The 12,604-nt window shown below is 35.6% G+C and overlaps 1 protein-coding gene across 1 annotated transcript in view; it reads left to right on the forward strand.

Annotated features, from left to right (window-relative positions):
• The window catches only part of LOC132119595 (thrombospondin type-1 domain-containing protein 7B-like), a 48,563-nt gene that overhangs the window by 6,976 nt on the left and 28,983 nt on the right, over positions 1–12,604 (forward strand). The window contains exon 2 of the mRNA XM_059529695.1: positions 3,198–3,350. Coding sequence (XP_059385678.1) covers positions 3,224–3,350 — 127 coding nt within the window. The 5' untranslated portion in view covers positions 3,198–3,223. The remainder of the gene's footprint in view (positions 1–3,197; positions 3,351–12,604) is intronic.

Raw genomic sequence — 12,604 nt, forward strand, 5'->3', positions numbered from 1 at the left:
TGAGTTCCTACACACCTGAAGCATGAAATTTAAGTCAACTCTAAATCTCGAGCGTGGGAGATGTTATGAAGGAAGGGTGAATTTTAACACAGAGTTAAATGTTTTAAATGAGATGCCATTCCAAGGCTGGCATTATGAAAATGTCATTGCACTTCCAGTGGGTGAAAAGTGATTTCAAGGGAGTGAGATGTCCTGCAAACCCACCTGAAAATTGCTGTGGAAATGAGTATGCTTGTTGTTGCTATGATTAAACCTTGAAAAAAGCCTTCTAAATGCATGCATATATATATATATATATATATATATATATATATATATATATATATATATATATATATATATATATATATATATTCAGCTTACCTTGAAAGAGACTGCCTAGAATAGACCTGTTAGGAAGGGGGTGTTTGTGTGTTTCCTGGGGGCCTAATGATACCTTTATGCTGGAGATCAAGATAAATTTGTTCATTATTCTTTTCTTTACAACCTCTCGACCCTCAAAAACAGAGCTGAAGATTTCTAGGTTTAATGAAAAGGATGCACCCGTTTAATCAGCCAAACACACTATTTAATTAAACTTTTCAGTGAGCCTGAAATTCCTCAAATCTCTCCGGCCTTCTTGAAAACCGAGTGTTTTAATCAAGCAGTCATTTGTAGATCCCTATTTCTACTTTGTGTGCGTGCGGATGCATTCGGGTCTGCACATGCGTGAGTGAATGGAGTCCTGTCGAAACTGATTAGCTTTGTAATTACTCTTCGGTCTCCGGTCAGCGCTAACAGACATGTTTAATGCTATGCGTCAATCTACATTATTACGATGAAACGAGCAAGGAATTCTCAGATAACAGCACTTGGAGGAATGGAGCTGAGAACTGTGTCTTTAAGCTCACTTCAGTTGTGACAGGCTTTTAAGCAGCTAACGAAACATTTGATGCAGATCCAGTCAGTGTTATGTAGTACTGCTGAATGGAATGTGATTTACATATTTGGAAATTGGAGTGGTATGGGGATTATGGAAAAGGAAAGAGACAGATGTGGAGAAAAAGTAGGAATAATCTCTCAGGAACATCAGGGGGAATAGAATGGGAAGATATGGAGCTGTCTAGCTAATAGCCATTTGGCTAGTAAAGAGTCTCGGAAGCAGAAAACCATTACAGCCAGTGAACATTCAATGAAATCACAAGGAAGTGGTGTTTTGTGCAATGTGCATTATTTTGTTTAATTTTAAGAGATTAAAAATAATAATAATAATAATAATCCTTAATCATTAATTAATTCCCACCTCAAAACTATCGTGTTTGGATGTCACAAAATATCTCCCTCATCCATCTGAGAGGGTTAATTGACTACTGTTTGTCTGAAACAGATGTTCTGGTGGAGTTCTGCAATTATTAAGTGGATATTGAAGGTAAAGTTCACCCAGAAATGAAAATTCTGTTATCATTTGTTCACCCTCATGTCGTTCCAAACCTGTATGAGTTCCTTTCTTATGTTGAACATAGAAGATATTTTGAAGATTGCTGGTAATCAAACAGTTTGTGGTTGCCATTGACTTCCATAGTAAGAAAAAAATACTATGGAAGTCAATGGCAACCACCAACTGTTTGATGTTCAACATAAAAAAGCAACTCATACAGGTTTGGAACAACATATGAGTGAATAAATGATGACAGTATTTTCATTTATTTGGTGAGCTATCCCTTTAAGTATCTTTTAGAGTCACTATACAGTCTTTAACTTTCCTGCTTTTTATAACCTTTTGTCTGTTCTCTATTGTCCTCCTCTTCTCTCCAACCTTTTCCTCTCTCTCCTAAGTAACAGATTTGACATAGCGGGAATGTGGCAAACGTAATTTAGCTGAGTAGAATCAGCCACGGCTCATTGTGTGGAAAGCACTGAGTGTCCTGTTCATCTCTTTAAATGTTCTCCTCAAACAGAGCACACGCTTCATGCAGTCAGCTCTAACAAACGCCAATGAATTCCCTTCAAGAGACTCCATGGATATTTTTATGTGTGCCTTAGAGACAGACAAATAAAATGAGGCAAAGAGGGAGAGAAACAGATACGGAGTAAGGATTTCACAGGTTTAGGTTTCGTATAAATGTGTTCAGTGTCTCCAGGGAGGAAATCTTCTCTGGCAGATCCTATATTTCTCACCTGTGCTAAAGCTTCTATACCGAGATTTTAAACCAACATCTAGGTAATGAAACACATTTGGATCTGTGGCTGGAAGTTAATTAGTACAGCAGATTTATAATAGAAGCTGAAGCGCTTTGTTCTATTGTGTGGTAGACAAGGAAGGATTTTGTATAAAAGCATTTTTACATATTATTGCATTTGCATTTTAGATGATCATTTTGGAGATTTCACCTTTTTGACTTAGAATTTCAACCTTGAGTTATTTTCCTGATCAGGGTAACCTCAAATATGAATTAAAATCATAAAGACATTGAAAACCATAACAATGTACCCAACATGGATGATACTCAATTAGAGAACATTTGCAACAATGCATTTAAAATCTTTACCAGAAGAAAATAACATCACATGAAGCTGGTTGCAAACCATTTTTTTAGTTGCAAGTAAATGTTCAGTCAGTAACAGTTGACAGAACTTTTAAACAAATCAATATTTTTTTAATGAATATTTTAATTCACTTTAAAAAAAAAAAAAAATATTATTTTTAGATATAGCAATTTAACATATATTGAAGTTAACATTTTAATTCATTATTAAGTCATGAAATTAAAAAAAATTAGACATTAAGGATATTTCAGGCTAAATATTTTTGTCAGTTTCTAATATGCTTTATCTTGATGGATAAATGTGATATTTCTGATAACAACTGTTTGAAAAAATATATAAATAACATCAATAGATATTAAACATAATGTTGTTGGATGAATCGTCAGATGACGTGTTCTATTAATTTTCCACATGATCAGCTGCTTGATGGATAAAATCTCATATACTACGATTGAAGGAGAGACTAGAAACCAAGATGTTACAGACTTTTGCCAGTAAGAAACCACTTAAGAACTTCAGCAACATGGAGAGAGAGAAAAAAGGAGTATTATCCAGAAAATATACAAATATGAATATTGTTTTTGTATTTGGTTTTTTTAATTTTCCATAAAACTGTACATGAGATGTCTTAACTTTCTAGAACAAAATGACTGTGTGTTTCTTCTCTGCAGGATAGATACCAAGAAGCTGACAAAAGATGGCATTTCTGAAGGATGCGATTACCTTGTTCTTCACCCTGTGGGCTTCCCTCCTTCATGTAGCATTAATGTCCCTTTCTCTGGGGGCTGAAGCACCAAAAAGAAGCCAGTACATCTGGAAAACAGGTGAGTTGCCAATATGTCCAATATAAACTTTTTCTTAGACGACAATGAAATTCATTTATGCGGTCCCTCACTGAATTGAGTGTTTTTCTACCATGATTACTTGTTTCTGTCATCTTTCACTCACTGTCATGTTGCTACAAACCTGTATGACTTTCTTCTGTAGAACACAAAAGGGCATTTTTTTGAAGAATATGGCCACTGTTTTTCATATGAAAGCCAAAAGATAAAATGATTTGTTTAGATACTTCTGTCATAGGGAGCTATAAGGCTTTCCATGAATATCTAAATGTTGGTCTTTTTGTCAAATCAAAGCTATTGTATAGGTTCAGACGCCTTGGAATATTGTGAACAAGATGCTTTTATGCAGCTTTTTTGGTCATTTGTGGATCTTGACACCCCAGTCTTTTAAAAATGGCCAAGATATCCTTAACAAAAAAATAATCTTTCTGTACTTCACGGAAGAAAAAATCTGACAGAGGTTTGGAAACATCACCAGGGTGAGTAAATGATGACATAATTCTCTTTTTTGTATTGTTTCTCTAATAGCGCACAGGATAAATCTGCAAAACCAAACTGCAACAATTATTTCAAGGTTTCCAGAAATGCTAAACACACAGTTTGTGTTTGTAAGATGCATCCACAGTCTGAGCCAGAGAATTCTGACACATTTTGATATTTCTTTAAGGTCAGATCCAGTCGGAGAAGACACATATTAGGACTGCATAATCAAATGTGTGAATGACAGTGTTTAGTACAGTACAGTCAGTTGAGGAGCAAGGTGATACACATTTGTATTCTGCAATTGATCGAGGAGAACAGAAGTGGTAAATAAAAATTGGTCCAGGTTGGATATTACTCCTTGTTGTCGCAGATCTTGGATCAGTAGGCATGTATGTACGGCAGTTCAGAAAACTGTGAGACCATCTGCCTGTGTTATCTGTGAAGTCTGATCAATCTTATATCCAGCTGGAGTTGCACTGAGAATTCCTCATGTCGCCATGGCAACAATTGTTAAGCGTGAGATTGACAGCTCACAAAGAACAGAAGATTATTACTTGGCCTATTAATGGCGTCCGGCGTATCCAAGCTACTGTAACTTACATTTCAAGATGCCGCAATTAAGTACTTCTCCAGAACTCGTAACAAAAACATCCGACATATGCCTATGAAGACCTCAGGAAGTTCATGTCAACTTACCTATTTGGGTGGTTATATAATAAATTATATTTTACAATATATTAAAATAGAACAATTATTTTAAATTGTAACAATATTTCTGAATAATACTGTGTTTTTGATCAAATAAATGCAACCTTGGTGAGCATAAAGAGACTTACTGATCCCAAACTTTCAAACAATAGAGTATGTTGATATTTCAGCAGAGTTTTCAAAGAATAAATATATACTTTAAATATTTAGGTTTTTAATAGATTAAATTATCATAATAATCAGTTACTAATTGATAAATTGATTTATATATATATATATATATATAATTATATACAGTGAGGGTACCCACACATTTATTATGTAAATACAAACTTTTATTTTGGATGCGATTAATCACAATTATAATCGTCTCAGCCCTAGTCAGAATATAGCTAGCATATATAAAAATGTAATGAAATAATTTAGTTTAGGCTTTGCACAGTGCCTAGACCTGCCAACAAATGCTTAATTTTAGAAGAAAACAAAACAATCCTTAGACATAGAACATTACTGACCTCAGTCACACCGGCTCCCTCAGAATCAACTGTCGTGCCAATCTCCTGCGGCTGCTTCTCTTTCTCTCTACTAAAATATCTTCGAATATCCATCTCATCTGCTCAATGAATTGAAGGATACAATGGTATCGTCCCCTTGGAATTATAAGGCTCTATCTGAAATTTTTGTCAAAATTGAGTTATTCCCATATTTTTATTCTGTGAACAGTCGCTTTTTTTTAAAAAAGTCGCTAAGGGGGTCTGAAAACGATGAGACGAGATGAATCCTCCAGTTACTTGCAGCGTTCTTAAAGCTGCCAGTTCACACCAATGCAACGAGATGGTGTGGTGCATCATCTTGATAGCACAATGACTCTTTGTACTTCCGTCCAACTTCTGACTTTTTGCCTATTTTTTGTCGCTGGATATATATAATTTGCTGCGTCTAAATATGAATGAGGATACGGTTATTGATAAATCAAATTGTTATTGACTGTTGTTCTTATCATTTAGGGGGGCTTAGGAACATTTTGAGGTGGCTTCAGCCCCCCTAAAATAGGCCTAACGACGTCCCTGGTTGGGTAGATGAAGGGAAAGATCAACATGTGTTCAGTGTTGATGAAGCCAACTTTAAAAAAGCTTTATAGATAAAGTAGTGATGTAAAGAATGTAGAAGTTGTGTGTGAAGCGGTGGTCAGTTCTCAGAGGCTCTTGAGTGAGTTTCCTCACGTGCTGTGTGTGCTTCGAAGAGCTGCTCTGAAGGGCCACAGGGGTGATGATTCCTGACATGTAAAATCAATGCTTGTTTCATCCTGAAGGAGTGAGTCCACTTTTCCTACTGAAAAACGCTCATTTGGCCACCTACACAGTTTATTTTGTACTCAAGGTCTAATTTTCTTCACTTTTGTTTGTGCTTAATTTTGTTCAGTTGTCCTGTTCTGAAAATGAGAAAACTGTGTGCTGACAAGAGAACAAATTCTTGAGTTTGTGTCTTAAATGCACTTTGGTGGCTTGAAAACCTAATTTTGTACCAGCTTGCCTGGAGTTCTTCTATCTGACGTCACAAGCTGGACAGAAAATGACTTTCAAAACAAGGTGGAAATTAATCTTTAAAAGAGAGATGAAGACGGCTAGTAAAAGGTGATCTCAAAACTAACAGACATGTACTAAAAGCCATAAAGGTGCTTTAATCTAGGAATTACTTTGCATGCAGTGTTGGGAAGGTTACTTTGGAAATGTAATAGGTTACAGATTACAAGTTACCCTATTTAAAATGTAATAGTAGTGTAACTTTTTAAATTACTTTAATAAAGTAATGTAACTAATTACTTTTGAGTACATTTTGATTACTTTTATAAATTTCTAATGAATGTTAATTTTTCAACTGTTAATCATCTTCAACCATTTTACACCATGCAGGTTTAACCTTACAGTAGAGCTCAATACTGTCAGACTTTCATCATTCTTCATCAGCTGAATTAAGATGATCACATTTGAACACATCCACCACACAATCAGACTTTAGTAGTGCCTTTTACTTAGAGATTGATCTGAAGTTCAAAGCAGATTTAAAATCAAAAGAAATAGTTTATAGATACTGTTTTTGAAACCAAATCTTTGCATAACTACAGGCATCTAACTGCATCTAACAATGGTTTGGGGCAAAATAGTTAATAAAAAAATAAAAGCATATACATCAACTCAAATACGGTTATCTAATAAGCATGTGTCCTATTTTGTGTACTAAACTCCTGAAACATTGGTGTATTTTTGAAACACTGCTGTCTCTTTGTATATGATATGATGATAGTTTCTCAAAATAAGTAAAAAATGCTCATGAAGTGACTTTTCTAGAGATTAATTTCCATGAGGGGCGGACTGGGAAAAAAAATAGGCTGGGAAATCTCACACTCATACACCCACAACCCATTCTGTTACATGGACAACCCTATTTTGTGTATGGACCTGACATGAAAAAGATTTGAATCCTTAGGTTGGGGGACATGCAACGTAATTAAGAGTTCTCTCCTGAACTGCACCTTCACTTCCATTATCCATCCATCTCTCTCATGACTTTAATACTGAAGATTTTTATTTGACTTTTACCATGTTTTGTAAGTGCAATTTTGTTTTTTTGGCAAATGAATTACCACTTGTATTTATTTTTACTACAAATTCCATAGTTAAACCACGGTTAGTGCCATATACCATAGGCATTAATTTTCCTAAAGGTTGTGTTTTTGTATGCACTAGCTCCCCCTAAACCTATGATAAAATATGATGATTTGTCTGCTAACTTACTACTGTAACATTACAAAAGATAATAATGACGTCGTTTATACAGTATTTTGAGTGATTGCGAGCAATGTGCTGCTGCTGCTTGACTAAGTAAACAAAGACAAAACTACATTAGCATATTTACAGATGAAACTGACCTGCACCTGAAACCCTGAACAGAAGTGTTGCTTCTCTGCTCCAGCTGTGCGCTTACACAGTTCACTCCGGTCTCTCTCTCTCTCGCATTGATTACTCGGAGTCTGATCCAAACCGTTCGGCGGAGGCGCAGAGAGCGCGCGAGCCCAACCATTGCCAGTCACGACTAACCGATTCATGATTTATTAGAGATTTAATTATCGAATGGCGGATTCGGAAATAATCGCTTTAGTATATTCAGCCTGCAATTATACAATAACAATATTAAAGTAGAGGGCCAAATCGTCTGCCAGGCCACCGGGAATAGTCCCGGTTCTCCCGATGTCCAGTCAGCGCCTGATTTCCACAGACACGCAGAATGTGCAGGATTCATATTCAGTCTTTTTGCGGCTTAATATTCACAGACATCAGTCCATATCGGATTTTGATTCAAGTGTACTGACCTACTTTTGATTTATTCGTCCAAAATGTGGCATATTTCGTCCGCGTTATAGGCTGAATTCCATTTTTATGACTGGATTCTACGAATGTGTTTTCCGCGTCTCGGAGATTATGGGCCATATGTCTTAGTGCAATTTGGGAAAGAAATAAACTGTATTTGGATGTGTGTAAATATTCAAATGTAATCCTCTTTGTAATCGTTACAATTTTCATAAGTAACTGTAATTTAATTACTCATTTTTTCTTAGTAACTGTAACTGATTACTGTTACATTTATTTTGTAATTAAATTACGTAACGCCGTTACATGTAACTAGTTACTCCCCAACACTGTTTGCATGTTAGCTACATTCTTCATACATAAAATGCAAATAACAAGTGCTTCACAAGTTCCTTTATTAAATGAAATATACTGTATGAAAGAATGCAATTTATACATTAAAAGCCCCAATAACACATCACCATGATATTGAAAAATACACAAAAATAGACATGGAAAGCATTTGCACCGATCAAACACACATTTGCAACTTTTATTCAAAATTTTTGCATTTATACATTTTCATTTACATTAACAGGAAATGTATATAGTTAAACATGTATTAGTAGGGTCCAGTGCTTTGGACCCTATTAACTTCCATTTTATGGAAGTCTCCTGTTGTGTTTCACTGAATAAAGTCATTTATACAAATTGGACTGACAGGTGGAGCAAATGATGACAGAATTTTCATTTTTGCATGAAGGATCCCTTTAAAACACACTTTAAAATAATACTTTTCAGGCAAAATTTTTGCAAAAAAGAGGGTTATTAGGTTTTTAAGTGATAAATCGGTAGAACATGTTCATACTCTAGTTAGGGTGATGAACAACATCTGTGAGGACACGTGTAAATTCACATCATATATTCATATCACTTTGGAACTAGTGTTTTACATGCAATAAGACGCAGAACCATTGCCTTCCAGAGCAACATCCCCAGGTCTTTCTCATTTAAGACATCAAAATCCACCAGCACTCACCCCAGACTCCAACTGAATCGTGACAGGCCAAAAACAGCTCGATTTCCTTTGCTAAAGTCTCTGTGATAGGCAAAAGAGCACTGTAATTGCATCTGTGACCATCAGAGAGTAATTAATCTGTCATGTGCCCTATTGTTTCACCCAGGATGCATCCAAAAAGTGGGTGAGTGAGTGTCAGACTAGAACATTTCTTCACGCTGTTGAGAGGGAGGATGCTGCCGTCTCCAGAGAACTCTGGGTCAGGAAATGTTTTGTTTTTTTAAATGTGTAAACCACACCAATGGCCCTGACACTTTCAGACATCATAAATACATCATTTGATTTATTTCAGCATAAACAATGGTTGCATTGTTGAGTCATGCTGTGTAGCACATGTACCAGTGCATTTGTTGATTAGTAAGACAGTAGCCAGTCTCCAATTATACTTAACTCTCTACATAAGCTAAACAGAATGTACACTTATTCATCAGTTTTAAGAGTAAAATGTTACAAATGTAAAATGTTTTAGTTGTGTAGCATAGCATCTTGGTGTCTGTATAGCAATAGCATAAATTCCTCTATACTCATAAGTTACTGAATGTTACGGTAGATTGGTATCTGATTTACACAGATAATATTTTGAATGTATAATATATTACCGGCCAGAGGTTTGGGGGTCAGTAAGAAGTCAGTATTTTTTATATATTTATATATTTATTGAATGCCTTTATTCAGTGAGTTTGCATTCAACTGATCAAAAGTGACAGTTAAGCCATTCATACGTTACAAAAGATTTCTCGTCAAAGAATCATAACATAAAAATATTAGCTTTCATTTTTTATTTTTTTGAGTAATGGCTGCTGAAATTCAGGTTTGCCATTATAGGAATAAATTACATGTTAAAATATTTCAATAGAAAACATTTATTTTCATTTATAGTAATATTTCACAATATTACTTTTTTACTGTATTTTTTATCAAATAAATGCAGACTTCTTGAGCAAAAGAGACTTCTTACAAAAATGTGAATCTTATCAACCTCAAACTTTTAAATGCTTGTGTGTATTTAAGATATGAATTATATTCACACGTGTGGCTGTTTGCCTTTCTATGATTAACTTGAAGAGTTTTCACAGACACCTGCAGTGTGTTTAGTATCACATTTAATGAGTGTGTAAGATCTTGTTGATTACATTTCTAAATCATATTCCTAAGAATGGGAGTGGGCTAGTTTTGTTGCAGTGCTGTTGTTTGCAGTGAGCCCAAGGTAAAATCTGTGTACTGAAGAACTTTCCACAGCTGTTAGCTCTGCGTTTTTCAGGCTGGAGAAGACTTCATCTCAGAGTGTGACCCTAACTACGCTAAGGTCGCTGATTACATTGGCCGGGAGAAAAAATGTAAAGAAACCAATAGATCGAGCTGTTTTCAGCCTGCTGTGGTGAGTACAGTGCTGTTGTTTGCAGCCTCCATATTGCCGGAGGTCTTCCTTCATAATGGAAGTACAGCCACTGATGAATCCCACCATATGGGGAACCCTGTGTTGTGGGTGATTAAAGCGTTTGAAAGTTTGAATAGCGAGAAAATAACCTGCCTTGGGTGTGTTTGAACCAAAGCCTATGATTGGTCCCAATGAAATATATTCAGCAGTGGAGGCCGATGGGTTTTGCCTGGGGAAAAATCCTACGGGATTGGAAACCAATTTCAATTTTCACTCAAAATTTGCTTTTTCCAAGTTAATAGAAATTGATAATGTGGATTCTACCAGATAAGATATCATAGTTCAAACAGTATCTCTGTCTTTGTGCTGCCAAAATTGAGTAAAACCGTGTCCCGATCTTGCTGAAAGTGACTTTGCTAGCGATGCCCTGCGAGTGACCTCATCCCATCTCACAGCTTTAAGCTCCTGTGACACCACGGGACAGGGTCCTGCTCGTATCTTAGTTCTGTTTCTCTACGCCTGCCTGCTGTGTTGAGATGAGAGACGGAGGGAGATGAACTCCCCGTGAGACATACAAGTCAGTCTGAAAGTTGGAGAAGCTTGTCACATCTGTGAGGGTGATTTGTGTGTGTGTGTGTATGTCTGTGTGTGTGTGTGTGTTTGCGTGTCTTCTCCAACAAACTCTACCCTCACCAAGTATTTAGATGCTTTTAAGGGTTAGTTCACCCAAAAATGAAAATTTGCCCATAAATTACTCACTTTCAAGTCATCCTAGGTGTATATGACTTTCTTTTTTCAGACGAATCCAGTCGCAGTTATATTAGAAATTGTCTTTGATCTTTTAAGCTGTTTAGTGGCACTCAGTGAGTGTTGCAGTGCATCAGTCCAAAAGAAGTGAAATAAAAAAACGCCCATCCTTAATAAAAAAGTGTCTCACACAGCTACGGGAGGTGGGGGTGGGGGGTGGGCAAAGTCCTCCTGTAGTGAATCAATGTGTTTTTTTAAGAAAATTAATATATATTTAAAACATAAGTATTATTCCTAAGCTTAATTTTGTTTTTAGTTGAAAATGGTGTTGTGTAAATGGCCCCTAAAATTTCTTATTGTCCTACTTCATTGGAAATTTGTTCTCATGGTCATACTTAGTCAAAAAAAGCTATTAATGATGAATTGTGTTCTCCACTGGTTAAAATAATAGCTGCATGTTAGCATAAAAACACAAGGTCTTTATGTATATACACTTTGTATGTTTGTTTTTAAGAAATCAATACTTCTTTATTCAGGCATGCGATAAATTGTGAAATGTCTATTTAAATGTTTATATATATATTGTAGCTGGTAATTTAACGCATTAATTAATTATGGAGAAAAATAACGCGTTAAAATTCTTAACGCATTTAAAGCACTTGTCCCACCCCAGACCTATGTGGATCATCTGCCATTTCGTACAGTCGATTGATGACTAATGTGAGGCAACAACTTACTGCGTGATGGAGCCTAAAGAATATCCCTAAAATTCAAGATATGGGGCATCATTTACATTACATCACATAGTCAAGAAATATCACACGAGCTGTAGGCTAAGTGCAATATCACACGAGTGCAAATGTGATACTCCTCTTATACAACAGTTCATTAAGAATTTAATATTGTGTTATTTTAGATACAATGTTGTCTGTTTTGCAAAATTTTGCCAACCAAAATATAAAGACAAATCAGAACTGTTCATCCCCGAGCAACCCACCGCAGCATTTCATTTCTTAATCCACATTTTGAACAAATTTGGTGAACCATTTGGCGCGTTGAACCATTGGCCATAGTCGCGTTGGATTTGAAGTGGCGCTGCACAGACCGATCGGTGTATGACATTAAAGTACCGCGAGAGTGATTCAAAAGCACAAGTAGCTGTCTGCTGTCAATGAACCAATGATTCAATGAACCATTCATAAAGAACCCTTTACTTCACTCCTAAATGAATCAGCCATTTGAATGATTAAAAGGAATGAATAAATGACTCAATGATTTAATCATTAAGACATTACCACCACCTACTGGCAGTTTTAGTTTATTATTTATAGGATAATTTCATTAAATAAATAATTTCATATTTTCATACTAATAATAATAAAATTAAGAAAATAAATTAAAGTTATAGCTCACCCAACCAAAAATGACAATTCTGTCATCATTTACTTACATGGTCCAAAACAATCAAACAAAATATTTCTTGCTGAACCTACTT

Source organism: Carassius carassius, chromosome 38 (assembly GCF_963082965.1).
Source record: "Carassius carassius chromosome 38, fCarCar2.1, whole genome shotgun sequence".
Taxonomy (NCBI): domain Eukaryota; kingdom Metazoa; phylum Chordata; class Actinopteri; order Cypriniformes; family Cyprinidae; genus Carassius; species Carassius carassius.